Consider the following 18,446-nt stretch of genomic DNA (forward strand, 5'->3'; position numbering starts at 1 on the left):
CTCACAATCTACAAGGGATGGGTGAGGATACAGTAGGTGAGGGTAGAGCTGGTCGTGCAGCGGTATGGTGGAGCGGTGGTTACTGCAGGTTGTAGGCTTGTCATAATGCATATATTTGGTGCTGAAAATGATCAATGCAATTGGGTTTCATTCAAAATGTTGTGCCATTTGTCTTTGTTTCTCCCTGTCTATTGCTGGCTCTCAGTGAGTTCATGTTGACAGCCTGATGGAAGAGTTTTTACTCTTAACCATCAACTGGTGAGGTGGGGTTTTTGTCATGCAACTGGTGATGTGGGGTTTCCTATACCCCAGTGTTTAGAAATCTTTTATTTTTACAGAAAATGCAAAGATCACGTTTGTTTTAATCGTTTTCTTATTGGCGATTGATTACACATGAGTATAACAAATTTTTGACACCCACAAATGGATGGAAGCTAGTGAGACACGTATCCTCATACCAGCATTTTTCAATGAATGGCAGCCGAACAAAAATTCCCTGGGGTGCGGCAAACCCCACCTCACCAGTTGAGGGTTAAAATCTGCTGAAAGGACTCAGAAAAAGAAAGTTAGCACTGCAGGGAAATAAAGAGCCTGTATATGTCCACCAGTGCAACATTTTGAATGAAAACGAATTGCAAAAATAATGGTTTGTCCCAAATTCTTGCGTTGAAGTAAAATAAATGACATTTTACCAACTCCTTTAAATGATCATACTTCCTCTTGTGCAGGGTCCATGTAATGAGAATATGATTATTTTATAAAGTGCTCTAAAAATACAATATCTGGGAACATCCCCTTTAACTGTTCTATACAATTTGCCTAAAATTAAGTAGTTTCAAACATCTTTAAAAATGTTGGAGGTGTCGAAAGCAAACGTCAGAGAATATTATCTCCAAAAGATCCGGATCTCATCCTTGGCATTAAACTTTTGTAATTGGATTCAGGCTTTTATAAGCAATTATTTGCATAAAATTGAACATGGACATAGTCCTAGATTTAAAAGATATTTTACTCTGCGATCCATTCCCTCTGCTCTCCTTTCTCTCTCATGTGCCAGGGTTGGAGCGTGACCTCTGCAGAAAACCTGTTTGTAGTTGAGATTAGAATAACAAATAAGGAGAGCCATTATATTTGTATTTGTGGTTACTTTTTCGTTGTGATCTTACCTTTTCAATCCCATTTCAGGCAAACAGTAGCACGCCTGGATTGGTAAAAATATCTGAAAATGTATTAAAGTCATTGCCAGTGACATCCCAGACACAGAAGCCTGGTACTACACTACTGAGGGTTGCAGGTGGCGTCATAACTGCAAGTAACACATCATTACCATCCATGTCTGCAAATGGACCTGCACAACAGGTAGAGCTAGAGCCACGCGAGCTGTGTAACTAGCCGCTATCTATAGATATGTAATGTCAGTGACTGCTGGTCTCTAGGAAACAATTCCTCATTCATTACAACTACTCAGTTTCCAGACAGAAATCGAAACTGGGAAAGACGATTAGACTTTTTAGATAATTGATCCCTTGGACGTCACCATATTGCAGTGTATACACAACCATACATAAAGAAAACATGCTACTTAGTGATGGCAATACAGGGACACAGTAAAGGGGTTGTGCCACCATAAAGAATACATTTAACTAAGCAGAAAACTTGGAAATAAATGTTTTTGTAATTTACAGTTATTAAAAATTATACTCTGTTCGAAAAATAACTTTTCATGTTTTAAAATATGCCCTGTGGTGTTGCGTCAGTGAGCTTTATCCATCCATCCCAGTGGCTGATAAGCTGGCCGCGCACATGTCTCACATACATTGCGTTGCGCATGCTGGAAATGGGGGAACTTTTTTTTTGTTGTATGTTGACAATCTGGCCGCGCATGTGCAGTACCTATCAGCCACTGGGATGGATAAAGCTCACTGATGTAACGCCGGGGGCATGTTTTTTTAAAAGATGAAAGGTTATTTACTCTGTCGCCTCATTGGGGGACACAGGACCTTGGGTGTTATGCTGCTGTCCACTAGGAGGCGACACTATGCATAATCTGAAAAAGATTAACTGTGGCTCCTCCCCTGCAGTATACACCCCTGGACTGCATCAGCCATCTTCAGTTTTTGCTTAGTGTCGCAAGGAGGCACACCTCAGACCTTCACTCGTCCCTCGCTTCAGCACGGGATTACAGATGAAGAAAAGAGGGTCTCCTAAGAGACCCCCGGCATGGCTCCTTCCTCTGCCCCCTACTATGGGGTGCACAGTTGAAGTTGAGATGGCATAGCCACCAAGCTGTTCCTTCTCCGGCCCCTCGGGTCAGGCTCGAAATTGAGAACCCCCCTCCTTCCCCAATTCCCTCAGTCTTGGTCCGAAGTTGAGGCGAGGACAAAGCCCCCTGATGGTGACAGCGGAACCCTCCCTAATCCCCCCTGGGGGTATTAGGTTGAGACACCATCAGGTAGGGCCTGGACGGCAGCATCTGCAGCTCTCACCAGCCAGCACACTGCAGCCGAGAACCAGCAGCAATACAGGAGCCCCAGTCTGTCTGTGGGATCCTGTAGGAGCCGGGGGGAGTGCAGGCAGCCATGGCACATACAGGCACAGGCCTTCACAGGCTCTGCACCTGCGGCAGCTTTCTCCCTAAAAGCGCCTAAGGGGGACTCTCTTCAGAGCCCCCTTCCATTTATGCCCCCACCGCCATTCTGCCTTTCAATCCGGGGGGTTCCGGTTCTGATCCGTCCCCCACCCCCACCCCCGGACTACCGCGCCGGCCTGGAGCCCTTTTGGGCATAGAAAATAAATTTAGACCGCGGCTTCGGCCTAGCCGAAGCTACCGCCCATTCTCCGCCCCCCGGATGACGATTTTGACACTCTGCGGTGTCACACAGGGGGCGGATCTAGGCTGCAGGGCGCGCATCTCCATAGAAACTGCCGCCCTTGCAGCGCTCCGCCCCCCTTCTCCTTCACCTCAGGATACAGGAGGAGAGTTACGGCGGCCATTACTGCTGCAGGACATTCACAGGCCAGCCAGGTCTCCGGGGAGGCACAGGACCAGGCTTTTTCAGCGCTGCTCACAGGGGCACATTGGTGGGGTAAGTTCTCAGCTTGAGTTACCCCTCAGCTGTGAATTTTCTAATACTCTGTATCCTCCTCTGCACAGTTAGCCCCCTTGCATGGCCACTCCAGGTGCACTATGCCGGGCTCAAAGCCTGCAGTAATGCTCTTCCCAGCGGCATATCCGAATTGCGAGGATTGTACGCAGACTACTGTGCCAGAGTCCCAAGCAGCCCCTACTACCCTTCAGTGGAATGGGCCACTCAAATGTCACAATCTATGACACAGTTCATAGATAACATGACCGACAATTGATTCAGGCTCTGCAAAGCCATACCTCTGCTAGACTACCCAGCAAAGGGAAAGTCTGACTCGGCCACATACTGACCCAGGCACATCCAGGTCAGGGTCAGGACGCAAGCGCACCCATAGGTCACGCTCATCTGCGTCATCACACAGCACACGGTCATCCCTGTCTAGGGACCGATACCGTAGTCCCAGGTCATCTAGACAGTCCCCTACCAGGGACAGGGATTATATTTCTCCGCACCATTCCCCGTCCAGAGAAATACTCCATTCTGATTCACCTAGGAGACACCTTTGTGACACAGGAGTCAGAAGATTCCGACTCAGACAAAGAAACTGATGGATCCCTAACTCTAAGCCCACCTAGCAATACAGCGCTAGTTGAGGACATAATCTCGTCCATACATTGGGTGCTGGATATCTCTGATCCGACCCCGGACGCACCACAAGATAACATTTCATTTGAAGGAGCCCTGAAGCCGCTCAAGTTTTTCTTGAATCATTCAGAATTTAAAATCTATCCTCAAAGAATGGACAGACCCACCAGCAGTGGACCCCCTAGTCTCCAGGCTGGCAGCAGAGACACTTCTTTCACTGCCAGATAGCTCAACCCTCAGGGATGCAGCAGACCGGCAGGTAGAAAGTATGGCTCGTTCAATTTGCGAAATCACAGGAGCCTCCCTAGCTCCCGCGCTCGCTTCAGTCTGGGCAGCCAAGACCATACTGGCTTGGGCAAAAATTTACAAACTGGCCTTCAAGCTTCTGCCCCTGAACTGTCGGAACAAGCAGTTCAAATACCAGTTGTGGCAGACTACTTGCTTCATGCAGCTCTGGATTCTGCAAGAGGTGCAGCGGGGGCAATATCACACGCCATCACTATTCGGCGTATCCTTTGGCTGCGTGAATGGAAAGCGGACTCAGCCTCTAAGAAGTCCCTCACGCAGCTTCCATACCTCAGCGGTCGGCTTTTTGGTGAAAGGTTGGACACAATGAAATCCAACGCCACCGGGGGTAAGAGAACCTCTCTTCCCCAACTGAAACCCAAACGCAATTATAACAAGCGTAACCAATCTAGATTCCGATCCTTTCGGAACTCTTCCGGCTGGTCCGTCTCTCGGCCAGCACAAAATAACAGCCGCTTCACACGCAGGGAAGACTCGAGATCGACACAAAAGTCGGACAAGACCTGGCAGTCAAATGCCGGCCAATCAAAAAGAGGGAAATCCAAAAAATTTCTTCTCATCATGACTCACGGACTCAAAAAGACACTCCACCTGTAGGCGGCCGACTTTTACTCTTTCATCAAGTCTGGCTACCTATTACAGAAGACAGGTGGGTCAGGGAACTAGTATCTTCAGGATACAAAATAAAATTTACTTCCAACCCACCAAACAGATTCCTTATATCTGTTCCCCCAAAACCGCCAGAAAAAGCTTTTCACCAAGCGGTCTCCTCGCTCCTTCAAGCACGTGTCATAATACGTGTCCCAACAGCCGAGCGCTTCCAGGGGTTCTACTCCAATCTATTCGTAGTCCCCAAGAAAGGAGGTGGGGCACGGCCCATACTAGATCTAAAACAGCTCAACAAATATGTAATACGTCACTTCAGTATGGAGTCTCTTCGTTCCACCATCGCATCCATGGAAAAAGGAGAATATAGACATACAAGATGCATACCTGCATATACCGATTGCACCTGCCCATCAGAGATTTCTCAGGTTCGCAATCGACCAGGACCACTACCAGTTTGTGGCTCTCCCGTTCGGACTCGCCACGACCCCCAGAGTATTTACCAAAGTCATGGCAGCCACCATGCAGGTCCTACACTCCAGAGGCATAGTGGTCATTCCATATCTAGACGATCTCCTCGTCAAGGCTCCCACCTTCAAGGACTGCGAGCTCAGTGTCTCAATAACGATCGACACTCTGAGTCGCCTGGGCTGGTTAGTCAACCTACAAAAGTCGTCACCAGCCGCAAACCAGTCTCTGACATTCCTGGGAATGCTAAATACCTCCAGGGGTCTAATACTCCTTCCCAAGGACAAGGCACTGCCTCTCCGTTTAGGAGTTCGCACCTTTGATCAGCAAACCCCCTCGATCTCACCGGTTTGCCATGAGAGTCCTTGGCAGGATGGTGGCGGCAATAGAAGCGGTTCCATTTGCCCAACTTCACCTCAGACCTCTCCAATTAGACATTCTCAAGTCATGGGACAGGAACCCTTCTTCCCTCGACAGGAAGTTCCAGCTGACGTTGTCAACCAGGAAGTCCCTTCACTGGTGGCTCAACCGGACCTCTCTAACAAAAGGGAAATGCTTTCTCCCAGGTCAATGGAAGGTCCTGACCACAGACGCAAGCCTGACGGGTTGGGGTGCAGTACACCTACACCACAGAGCACAGGGCAGGTGGTCCCCAGCGGAAGCAACCTTGCCCATCAACATCCTGGAGATTCGTGCCATCCTCCTGGCGTTGAGAGCCTTCCATCACTTACTGGCAGCCTCTCACATCAGAGTACAATCGAACAATGCCACGGCCGTGGCATATGTCAATCACCAAGGGGGAACCCGCAGTGCCAGAGCGATGCAAGAAGTGACACGCATCCTTCACTGGGCGGAGAAAACGAGCTCCATTATCTCTGCGGTCCACATTCCGGGTGTAGACAACTAGGAAGCAGACTTCCTCAGCCGGCAAGGAATAGACTCGGGAGAGTGGGCTCTCCATCCCGAAATCTTTCAACAGATCTGCCATTGTTGGGGTACTCCGGACGTGGACCTAATGGCGTCTCACCTCAATGCCAAAGTCTCCAACTTAATCGCCAGATCACGCGACCCGCGAGCGCTAGCGGAGGACGCCCTGGTTCAGGACTGGACCCAGTTCCAGCTCCTGTACATTTTTCCACCTCTCCCCCTGATTTCCAGAGTGGTGAGAAAGATCAAACAGGAGGGAGTACCAACGATCCTAATTGCACCGGACTGGCCCAGGCGTACAAGGTACGCCGACATCGTACGACTCACAGCAGACGTACCCTGGCGTCTCCCCGACCGCCCGGATCTTCTATCACAAGGCCCGTTCTACCACCAGAACTTAGAGGCCCTCAATTTGACTGCGTGGCCATTGAAACCTGGATTCTAACCCAGGCAGGTTTTTCGCCAGATGTCAATGGAACCATGATCAGAGCACGAAAACCAACCTCTGCCAAGATTTACTACCGTACCTGGAAAGCCTTCTTTACCTGGTGCGAATCTCGTAACCAAACCCCACTACCCTATTCCCTACCTAGAGTACTCGGTTTTCTCCAATCGGGCCTGGAAGCCAGTCTATCCCTGGCCTCCCTTAAGAGCCAGGTGTCAGCCCTTTCAGTGCTTTTTCAAAAGTGCATTGCTTACAAACCGCAAGTAAGAACATTCTTCAGGGGGTTTCCTGATTGGGTTCCCCCCTACAGACGACCACTAGAAACGTGGGACCTCAACCTGGTGCTGACTGCATTGCAGGAATCACCCTTTGAATCCCTTAGGGAAGTCCCACTCCGTCTTCTATCACAGAAGGTGTTTTTTTTTCCTCGTGGCAATCACCTCGCTACGCAGGGTGTCTGAACTCACAGCACTCTCCTGCACACAGCCCTTCCTGAATTTTTTCCAGGACAAGGTAGTCTTCCGTACGGTTCCATCCTTCCTTCCGAAGGTTGTGTCCAACTTCCATCTCAATGAAGAAATTTCGCTACCATCCCTCTGTCCGGTTCCGGTTCATAGAGTGGAAAAGGCTTTCCATACCCTTGACCTTGTCAGGGCATTGCTTATCTATGTGTCTAGCACTGCGCCCTTCCGGAAATCTGATTCTCTTTTCCTCCTTCTGGAAGGTGGCCTCAAGGGTCTGCCAGCTTCTAAGCTACCCTTGCCAGGTGGATCAGATCCACCATACAAGAGGCCTACCGCCTTAAAAATTCTCCTCTTCCAGTAGGTATTACGGCACATTCGACAGGTGCGGTAGGGGCCTCCTGGGCCATTCGGCACAACAAGTGTGTAAGGCAGCCACCTGGACCAGCCTACACACGTCTACCAATCACTATAGCGTTCATACCCAGTCCTCAGTAGATGCGAGCCTGGGCAGACGTGTTCTGCAGGCATCAGTACCCTAATTATAGGGACTCGTCTACACCATATTCGTCCATTGCTTCCCACCCAGGGACTGCTTTGGGACGTCCCAAGGTCCTGTGTCCCCCAATGAGGCGACAGAGTAAAGGAGATTTTTGTGTACTCACCATAAAATCGCTTTCTCTTAGCCTCTAATTGGGGGACACAGCTCCCACCCTGTTGCCCTTCCGGGCCGTTAAGTTGAGTTCTCATATTGGTTTTCCTATGAGTTCTTATATAGTTGCCTTTTCATAGGCATGACTATGTTATCTATGTTACGTTCCTCCTACTGCTTTTGCACAAAACTGAAGATGGCTGACGCCGTCTAGGGGTGTATACTGCAGGGGAGGAGCCACAGTTAATCTTTTTCAGATTATGCATAGTGTCGCCTCCTAGTGGACAGCAGCATAACACCCAAGGTCATGTGTCCCCCAATTAGAGGCTAAGAGAAAGAGATTTTACGGTGAGTACACAAAAATCTCCTTTATTTGAACAGAGCATAATGTTTAATAACTGTAAATTACAAAAACCTTTATTACCACTTTTTCTGCTCAGTTAGATTATTATTTATTATTATAGCGCCATTTATTCCATGGTTCTTTACATGTGAAAAAGGGGTATAATACAAGAACAATTACAATAATCTTGAACACAATGTGACAGCGACTGGTACAGGAGGAGCGAGGACCCTCCCCGCGAGGGCTCACAATCTACAAGGGATGTCTCTTAGATTTGGCGGTTAGTAGGTCGTTGGTGACTTTAGTCAGTGCAGTTTCAGTAGACTGGTGCGGTCGGAAACGAGATTGTATGCGGTCAAAGAGGGAGCAGGAGGAGAGGTGGGAGGACAGTTCAGAATGGACATGTTGTTCCAGTAGTTTTGAGGCATAGGGGACAAGTGATATGGGGCGATAGCTAGACAGAGGATGGGTCAAGGGAGGGCTTTTGGAGGATGGGTGTGATTGAGGCATGTTTGAAGCATGAGGGGAAGACACCAGTTGTTATTGACAGGTTGAAGAGGTGGGCTAGGGCTGGGATGAAGATAGTGGTAAGGTTTGGGATGAGGTGGGACGGGATTGGGTCAAGTTTACAGGTGGTGAGGTGTGATTTGGAGAGTAAGGAGGAAAGTTGATCTTCCGTAATGGTGGAGAAGGTGGTTTTGGAGGAGGAGGGTTGAGTAGGTGTGGGGAGGGGCTGTGGGGGCTTTAAGCAAAAGCTTTGTCTGATGGTGTCAATCTTCTGCTTGAAGAATGAGGCAAAGTCTTCGGCTGAAATAAGAGGAGAGGGAGGAGGCACTGGGGGACGGAGGAGAGAATTGAAGGTGTTGAATAGTTGTTTTGGGTTGTGAGACAGGGAGGATATGAGAGATGTGAAGTATGTTTGTTTTGCTGCAGTGAGTGTGGACTTGAAGGCAGTGAGGGACTGTTTGAATGCGATGAAGTGCTCTTGGGAGTGGGACCTTTTCCATCTACTGTACGCTCAGCAACCCTGGAGGCCGTCGCAGTTCTTTAGTTTGTCTGGTGTGCCAGGGTTGTCTGTTGATTGTGCGAGCCTTGGTATGTGTGAGGGGGGGGCGACTGAATCGAGAGCTGCAGCTGTTGTGGTATTGTATAAAGTGGAAGCAACATCTGCATCATGTAAGGAACTAATGTCTGTAAGAGGGAGGAGGGATTCAGAGAGTGAGTGTAGGTCAAGGTTTTTGAGATTTCTGCGAGGGTATGCAAGTTTGTGGAGTGGGGATTGTTGCCACGGGGAGGAGAGAGAAGAGAATGTGAGTAGGTTGTGGTCAGAAAGAGGGAGAGGTGAGTTAGAGAGGTTAGATAGGGAACAGAGGTGGGTGAAGATTAGGTCCAGCGTGTGGCCGTTTTTGTGGGTGGGTGCGGAAGACCACTAAGTAAGACCGAAGGAGGAAGTGAGGGATAGAAGCTTAGAGGCAGCTGAGAGGGAAGTGTCAATGGGGATGTTAGTCGCCCATGAGGATAGTGGGGATGTCAACGGAGAGGAAATTAACTAGCCAAGTGGTGAAGTGGTCAAAGAAAGTGGTGGTTGATCCTGGGGGGCGGTAGATGACAGCCAGTTGGAGGTTGGATGGGGAGTAGATGCGCACGCAGTGCACTTCAAAAGAGGGGAGAGTAATTGAGGGCGGCAGTGGGATATGGGTGAAGGAGCAGTTTTCTGAGAGGAGGAAACCTATTCCTCCACCGTGCTTGCCGGTGGGGCGGGGGGTATGGGAGAGGTGGAATCCGCCATACGAAAGTGCAGCAGGAGAGGCCATGTCGGAGGGGGTGAGCCAGGTTTCAGTGATGCCGAGGAAGGAAAGCTTGTTAGTGATGAAGAGATCGTGAATGTAGGAAAGTTTGTTGCAGACAGAGCGAGCATTCCATACAGCTCCTATTAGTGGGACTGGGGAAGCAGGGGCTGGGCGGATGGGTATAAGGTTAGAAGGGTTACGAGAGTTTGGGATAGATAGTGGGTAGGAGGTGGAAGTGAGTGTAGGGATGTGGTGAGGAGGACCGGGATGTGGAGAGATGTCGCCAGCAGTAAGGAGGAGCAGAGAAGGCGTTAGATGTTTCCTTTATGGTGGCACAACCCCTTTTTTAAGTCTGTGGTTCTTTATTGGAGAGTGACCAAGTCAGTGTTTAGTGGGTGTTCCCATAATAATAATAATTTTTATTTCTATAGCGCCAACATATTCCGCAGCACTTTTCAAGTCACCTCAGAAATGTAAAGACAGTACATTCATACAGACAATACATACATAAAGACATTACTGAATAACACACAACTCAACAGATACCAAGAGGAGTGAGGGCCCTGCTCGCAAGCTTACAATCTATGACCTAGGGGGGACATGAAAGGTGGATGATAATAATTGCGTGTAATGTACGGTCCAGACATTAATGTAATAAATAGGGTGTTCACATAATGCTGTATGAACCGGCCCCCAACCAGTACGTATACAGATATTGCATATCGGGTGTGTGAACAGATGATACGAGGGTCCTGATTTTGAAGAAAATTTTGTATGGGAAAAAGAGGGATCGTTAGATAAGTTAGGTGAGGCGATAGGCCAGTCTAAATAAATGCATTTTTAGGCCAAGCTTAAAACTGGGGGTATTTGAAATTAATCGAATTGTCCTGGGTAGTGCATTCCAAAGAATTGTTGCAGCACACGAGAAGCCTTGGAGACTGGAGTAGGAGGTTTGAATTATCGAAGATGTTAGCCTTAGGTCATTAGCAGAGAGTGATAAGTTTATATTGGACCCTGTACCCATACAGGGTAGAGGCATTGGTGTATCGGTTGGTGAGGAATATGATCCTGGTGGCTGCATTCAGGACGGAGGGGAGAATTTAGTAAGAGGGAGATTAATTAGAGAGGTACAATAGTCCAGACGAGAATGAGTAAGAGCAACAATAAAATACAGATGTTGTAAAATTCTTGAATTACCAGAAACTTTTGCTCAGGAAGAACAAACATAAACATTCTGTCTATTTCCTTGCTTCATTATTTTGCCACCCTGTGTTTTTCAGGTTACCGAAGGGTCAAGCAGCGCTGTACCATCTGTCACATCATCCATTAAAACCCATGTACAGCAACTCGCAGCAGCGCCAAACACCAGCCAAGTGAAGTTAGTGGGGACCAGTAGATCTGGTACATTATCGGTCCCTGTCCTCACATCGAGAGCCACGCTTAGCCCAGTCCCCAACACTGCTTTAACAGGTATTGTATCTAGTGCATGCTCTGCTCACTGCTACGTATACATAGAGCTGTATACAGCGTGTATATGAAATATATTTGTGTGTATGTATGTATGTGTGTATATATATATATATTATATTATATTATATTATATTATATTATATTATATTATATTATATTATATTATATTATAATATAATATTATAATTAATATTATATTATATTGTAGGGGTTCACGCTATCAGGTAGTTGCTTGGATACATGTGGCACAGGGTTTTGTAGCAAAACGGCATGTAGTTTATTGTCCATCCTAATTTTACAGCTCCAAAACTAAAACAACCTTCCTTCAGCATCAATGGATAACCTAAGCAGTCCTTTTCTTCATACAGAATGTAACATAAATATAGCAGCCTCACTAATTTCGATATTCGCAGCAGCAGCTCACAAAGGCGTTCACCAAACAAACACCTCTCTCTGTTTGGCACCAGCACATCCCTTTGCATAGCAGACTTACTAGCAGCTCTATATATAAACCTACATAAGAAGGAAATACCAAAGTTACCAAAAAACTATAAAGGCCTACGGATACACCAAGATAAGAACCGCAAACAATATATCCAAAATTAGGCAAAAATACATGTATATGTTTAAAATCAAAATCTTTTGTTAATTCATTAAAAAGACATCACAGAGAACATGATAAATGACATGATTAAAAGAAAAAGGGTGAGTAGGGGAAAGGAAAAGATAACATAATGGGAGAGTGATGGGTATGCACTGGTGATCAGTACAGACTATATCAATTTGTTAAAGTCAGTACATGATAGTATAACATAGTACCTATACATGAAAATGCTCAAGGCTATATATGTAAAGAAATATAATAAAGTTCTTGTGCAAGAAATACATCAGATTTCATTAATCTTATATCTGCAAAATTGATTGCTCCCATACGATTGCTATTTGCCCAAAAGGTGCATAATATGCATATGATATACCACAATTAGATGCATGTGCATACATTTAATAGGTAATCATGTGCATAGTCCGCATATTATAATAAAGCAATCACCACACATCAAAAATAAAGGAAGATGCAGAAATTTATGAGACCATGTATAACCAGCATGTACAAAAGTTCATATTATGAAGGTATGTATTGAAGATATACCAACCTGAGGTACATCGCAGCCCCCTGCACCTGCTCCAACATACGTTTCGCTGCCTGCTTTGTCAGGGAGTTAGCACCAGGAAGCAGTTCCATCACTGATTCTCTACTGCTCCCTGCCCGTATACCACAGGTGGCCTCGGTAGTATACAGCAAGATAGAGCAAAGGCCAGTGATTGGCTGTAGAGGTCACCTGCGATATATTGGCCGTGATGTCTGCAGTCAAAATAAACAGTACTGCTAAGGAATCAGCGGGGATGCAGTTCTGAAACAGACAGTATACTGTTTAATCTTTTCAGTTGTATTGCTGCCAGTATGCATTTTTCTGTATAAATTGGACAAACCCTTTAATGACTGTGTGGTTTGTTGCCTTTCTTCCTTATAATGTAGTATATTGATTTTTTGCCTCATTACTAAACTAAATTTTTTTTCTTGTTTTCCAGTTAAATCGGATCCAGACTCTAGTAACGCTTTACCGTATCACACTGGTTCTACGTCAGTGAAATTTGAAGATAACATGGCATCAGAATCCAGCTCCGTAAAGTAATTATCGTATTCCGCCCCCTATACCTCCTTGTCCATTAGATTTCCATTGATTTGTGTTGATGTTTTGCAAGATCTTAGTTTCCATGTTGTCTTCAGTCTACTGCAAGAGGTTAAATGAAGAGGATACATATAAAAAAAACATAAAAAAAAAATTAAAATGGCCACGTACCCATGACCATTGCCTGCATTTATAGGGGCAGGCAAAAAACACCAAAATATAAACTTTTCAATATATTTTTCTTAATAATTAAGCTCTTCCCCCACTTCCCCGGTCCTCTGCCACTCCTGCTTTACATGTTTGTGACGTCAAGGCAAGGAACTTCAGTTCTTTGCCACCTGGCTCCATTTTTTACTGTAAAGCTTTTTTTGTTGGTTTTCAATACGCACATTTGACTAAACCTTTTATGAGTTTTGCTCTTCACATCCATGTTTAATACTTTCCTGTAAAAATTTGCAGGACGGAGCATCTCCAGAATTTCAAGCAGCTGCTAACGGCCACAGTAAAGAAGATTCCACTTATTGGGGAAAGAGGTAGGAGTTGTCCTCTTCCCTTCTAGATTGTCTTCTTGCTCCTCTGTCACACGGACACATGCTCTGTCCTTCAGAGAACATCAGCACATCGATTGTGCCCTAACCTTGGGCAAAGTAAAGTACACACAATCTTCCTTGTTACAAAGAGCTGCGTTTTAAGCTGACATGCCGCAGCGGTTTACAGAGGAGAGTCGGCCACCTGGCTACTACCTCCCTGGTTGGTGTCTTGTCTGGACTTTCCCTATTTTCTGGTTCCTTTTTGATAAATTTGTGAATTGGGTAGTAAATGTGTGCCATCAGGGACTGTTAGTGACACTGCAGAATTTCCAGCATGTCGTGTCTTCATGTGAAATGGAGAGGACATAGTATTTGTTGCATTCTGTGTAGATAATTTACAGTTGGAGGACAGATATCTTTATCTTTTCATAAATCTCCCCAATAGTGATTATTTTCCTCCATGTATAAAAGCCCACATCAACTGTATCCATTACTTTATACGAGCCGCTGACAGGCAATATGTAATGACCACTTGCTCCTGCTTAAAGGGAATCTGTCAGCAGGTTTTTGCTACCTCATCTGAGAGCAGCGTAATGTGGATGAAGAGAAGCTGAATCCAACGATGTATCACTTAGATTACTAGGTGCAGCCGTTCTCACACAATCAAAGCTTTTAGATTCAGCAATGCAGCAGAGCTGAGGAAGCTAACCCCGCCCACACCAGGCTGTGTATATACAATGTCCATAAACAGTGGGGTGCACATCACAGGATGAGGGGGCGTGTTGAATGACCAGCTAGTCACAGGAATGATAAGCTCCTGGTGATAAAACCATCATTGTAAGCAAATAAAACTTTAGAGCTTGATAAGAGAGGAACGTGAAATCTGTGTTTTAACCCCTACCTCATTCTGTTTTCATATTACATAGAAAAAAACCTGCTGACAGATTCCCTTTAAAAAATCCCAGATAGTCCTTATGTAGGCGAGCAGTCTGTGATTTGTATTCAGATCAGTTCGTTTTATCTTCTCTACAAAAGGCCGAGTGTCTTCAGATGTCTGTACATAGATAATACTAAATGGTGTAAAATGGTATAAGATAACTAAACCAATGACTTCTCTGGGTATGTGGAAAGCTCGCCTTCATGGCTGAAGAGAGGTACAGAAAAAGAACTTTGATTGCTCAGTAAATGATGTGCTGAACACAGTGATATAGTGACCTGCTGGAGCCATAAGTCAAGGGGAAAAAGTTGGGTAGGGTTTACAGTGAAGCTACCCAGCACTGTCAAGTACCTATAAACCTGATAAATCATCTTCAGCACTTTTAAAGCAAGGACAATATTAGTATTATTTATTTTTAGAGCACTATTGATTCCATGGTGCTGTATATCGGAAGATCAGAAGGGGTTACATACTAAACACATATATAAATTGCAATTGCTAACAGATACAGACTGATACAGAGGTGAGAGGACCCTGCCTTCGCGGACTTACAGTCTGCAGTTTACTGGAGAAGATTCCTTCATATACAGTGATTTAGAACTGACCTGGGTAAACTACGGCTGCCATCCTCCCAACCTCAATCTCTATTTCACCGGTATCTGCATGCATATACCAGTGAAGATAATGGTGGAGGAGGGAGCCTTTGGCTCCGTCCTGTACAATTCAGCCTGTGTGAGTGAGTGTCTTAGCGCAGCAGGCACAATGACCTCACTAGATCGCGCCTGCTGTGGAGCCTCAGTGTGCAGAGCAGAGACAGGAGCAGCACGCCGGGGGAATGGGGGCGAGGTGAGTAGTGTGTTTTATTTATTTATTTAAAAAAAAAAAGGTTTTGCGACCTCTGCTGTCACCATGTGTGACCAGACAATTAATATAGAGCAGCGCTGCCTAAGATTTGAACAGGGGTATAGTGTTGAGAGTTTATGGAAATTAAATTTATTGTGATCAAGAAGCAATTTTATATAATTTGGGTGGATTTGCCAAATTATCTTATACTATTTGGTGTAATAGATTCCTTCTCAGTAACCAAAGTAGATTATTAGTTGCGTACAATTATTAAAACGTCTGTGCTTTCTTTCTCATTTTCCATAGATGAAGATGGTAGCAACCCATTTTGTGCAAGGTCGCTGGATCAATATTATAGTTGGAACATTGGAAAAAGGAGAGCGTCTGAGGTATTGTCTCAAGTTGTTTTGTTTGTCACTTAACCTCGTGAAGGTGGACCCTTATCATTCATGCATACATCCATATTCCTGCTCTCTGCTCCCTGGCACATGGAGTCCTCACAGCGCCGTACTGTGGACCAGTAGACCGAACTTGTGAAACCAAGGAGTTTGTATGTTCTCCCCATGTTTGTGTATGTTTTCTCCAGTTTACTTCCTCAATCCAAAGACATACTGATGGGGCTCACAATCTACATTCCCTAATGGGGACAGTGATGATGTCTGTAAAGCGCTGATGAAATTAATAGTGCTGTATAAGCCATAAAATAAATAAACCATATTCTCTTGTATGGTTCAGCTGATTATAGTGAAATGTTCCCCTGTAACCAGTGCTTAATCCTGCATCTGATTAAACATCAGAACATAGAAAAAAAGAGGTTTAGAAGTGAATTTCTATCCTATTTTGTATATTTCACATATTTATATCCCTGATTTAGTGGCAACGAGCAATCGCTATGAAGAGGAAGCTACAAGAAATCCTAGAAAAACAAGCAAAATTTGGTAATTTTGCTCCACTGAAGACTAAGGAAATTGTACATTGGTGTCGAAATCACGGTTACACCCCTCCCGATCCTGCCACTGCCACTGACGAGCGGGAATCGTTTGAAGATGTGCTGACTCGTATAGACAATGAGGCAGGCAAGTGGGGCTTTTGTGACCAGGCGCTGGGTTGTAGGACCGTGTATATGTTATACTAGAGTGGTGTCTGCCTGACCTCGCCATCATACAGAGAGAAAAGGCTGCCCACGGTTCCTCATTGGCATAACTTTCCCCTGTCAGGGGTTTTGCAATTTGTGGAGGCTGATGGACAGGTCTGGTGATATGCTCTTCCGCAAGCAGCCATTGTATGACGGAAGTGCTGGTTAGTGTCAGGAAAGCTTCACTTATGAAAACTCCACCAGGAAGCTGATTCTGACAGTCTAACAGGAACATTTGTAACTTTTATTATTCTCTATCTTTGGGCGCATTCAGACATCCATACAAATTGGTGCGAGATGGGACCACAATGCACGAACTTGTCCGTAGGCTTCCTGACCCGTGCGTGACCACTTCATAGAAATATATGAAGCTGTCACACTCGGGTCAGGAGACCCGAGGCCAGTCCATGCATTGCGGTCCAGTCTCTGACCAATTTGTATGGATGTCTAAATGCATCCTTTCTCTGAGCTCTTCTCAGGTGATTTATGACCTGATACCACATTACAGTTGAATGTGCAGGGGAATAAAAAAGCCTGTAGAAGGTGCAAAATTTGAAATGAAACTCAATAGTAAAAATACATGCACTTAAGTAAAAACAACAACTTTTCCCAAAAGTGTGCAACCCCTTTAATTTTCAATATTAATATATAGCCCCCCTTCCCCTTAGGGAACTTGAGCCTGCAGTCATTTGCTTATATGACGCTTTGCAATCCTTCAGTGCCGTGGCATAATGTGACTGTACAGATTTATACCTGTGCTTCCTAGGAGTACAGAGGCCCCCATCCTCCATGATAACCCATTGGCACTCTGCAGTCACGCCAGTCACAGGGGTGGTGGTGGGTAATTCCACCCGCTGCTCCTGTACCCACTTCATACTCATCCGACATTTATTTAGAGCTTAAAAATAATTTCACTAATCTTGTACAATGTGTTATGCCAAGTGCAGCGCACGCGGAGATGACGCGTGTTTTCTTGGAGTCCCTGTGTCATTCCTTCCTCCCTATGGCTCTGCACAAGGCAGAGAATATACATTAAATTTCATATATCTATAATTCCAAATATTTATGCCCCATCTTTATTTTCAGCTTTACCCTCCTCCTACTCCTCCCCCAACGCTCTCTGTAGAAAAATGGAGGAACTAGAGAAGGTTCTTCAAAAGGAGAAAGAAGTGGAAGAAGATGTTGATATCCTCAGCACAGAAGTAGAGCTCAAACCTCAGATGAAGAAGGAAAAGGAGGAAGGAGAAGATGTCAAATTTTACTTGACACCCAGCCTATCGTGCAAATTTATCAGAGACACAGCTCAAGAGGTACGGATTTATTACTGCTGATTTAGGAAATTCAGAAACTGCTTGATGATCTTCCCCTGTGTCATATGGTATTTCAGCAAACATGAAAAAAAAATGTATAGCGATCACCGTTAAAGGGGTTGTCTTATTCAAAATGGCTGTATTGGGGCATCATGCTGTGCGGATATAGGATACATTATTAATGCTAAACACAATATATCAGAGTATAACCAGGAAACTATTCCGCTGCAAAAGATTCATTCTTTTCATTTTTAGATAGGGGTTTCGTTACAACCGGTGGAAGTCTATAAAAACGTGTATGCCTCTCCAGTAGAAGAAATGATGTTGAAGGTAATTTTTATTCCCATTTTACTTTACGGTCACCCTATACCCTTTTGATCATTCTTGATTTCTTAATTTATTTTGTTACTTCATTCCCTCAGGCCACTCAGCAGTTTGTCAGTGACTTGCTACGGGATGCTTTAGCTATGGGCTATCAGATGACATCGCGCAAAAGGTACGTTAGTAAATTTCTGAGTACTGTGCTTGAGTTTTTTTTTTTTTTTTTTTTTAAGCAAGAGAACTTTATTGAAGCAGCTGACATTACAGACTTCAGGACAATACAACAGTTACAAGAGCAATATATATATACCTTTTTACATGGCCGCTATTCAAAAGGCTAAAAAACTCCCATCCACACAAACCCCCCCCCCCCCCCTTCTTAAAACTAACCCTCCTCCCTGGTTTCTTGGTGGACTTCACATACATAAAACAAAATGAATAACACATACCAACACTACTTATAGAAAAGCTTAAATCAGT

At 45.2% G+C, this 18,446-nt stretch overlaps 1 protein-coding gene across 3 annotated transcripts in view; it reads left to right on the forward strand.

Annotated features, from left to right (window-relative positions):
- The window catches only part of YEATS2 (YEATS domain containing 2), a 56,237-nt gene that overhangs the window by 34,749 nt on the left and 3,042 nt on the right, over nucleotides 1–18,446 (forward strand). For 2 of the 3 annotated variants that reach the window (XM_073674480.1, XM_073674481.1), the window contains exons 19-27: nucleotides 1,186–1,359; nucleotides 11,010–11,199; nucleotides 12,790–12,889; nucleotides 13,350–13,423; nucleotides 15,507–15,589; nucleotides 16,075–16,276; nucleotides 17,422–17,645; nucleotides 17,901–17,975; nucleotides 18,068–18,141. In XM_073674480.1, coding sequence (XP_073530581.1) covers nucleotides 1,186–1,359; nucleotides 11,010–11,199; nucleotides 12,790–12,889; nucleotides 13,350–13,423; nucleotides 15,507–15,589; nucleotides 16,075–16,276; nucleotides 17,422–17,645; nucleotides 17,901–17,975; nucleotides 18,068–18,141 — 1,196 coding nt within the window. The remainder of the gene's footprint in view (nucleotides 1–1,185; nucleotides 1,360–11,009; nucleotides 11,200–12,789; nucleotides 12,890–13,349; nucleotides 13,424–15,506; nucleotides 15,590–16,074; nucleotides 16,277–17,421; nucleotides 17,646–17,900; nucleotides 17,976–18,067; nucleotides 18,142–18,446) is intronic. The other variant, XM_073674482.1, reaches the window with a different exon arrangement.

Source organism: Phyllobates terribilis, unplaced genomic scaffold (assembly GCF_046119375.1).
Source record: "Phyllobates terribilis strain yellow unplaced genomic scaffold, ASM4611937v1 Scaffold_3__8_contigs__length_932513732, whole genome shotgun sequence".
NCBI lineage: Eukaryota > Metazoa > Chordata > Amphibia > Anura > Dendrobatidae > Phyllobates > Phyllobates terribilis.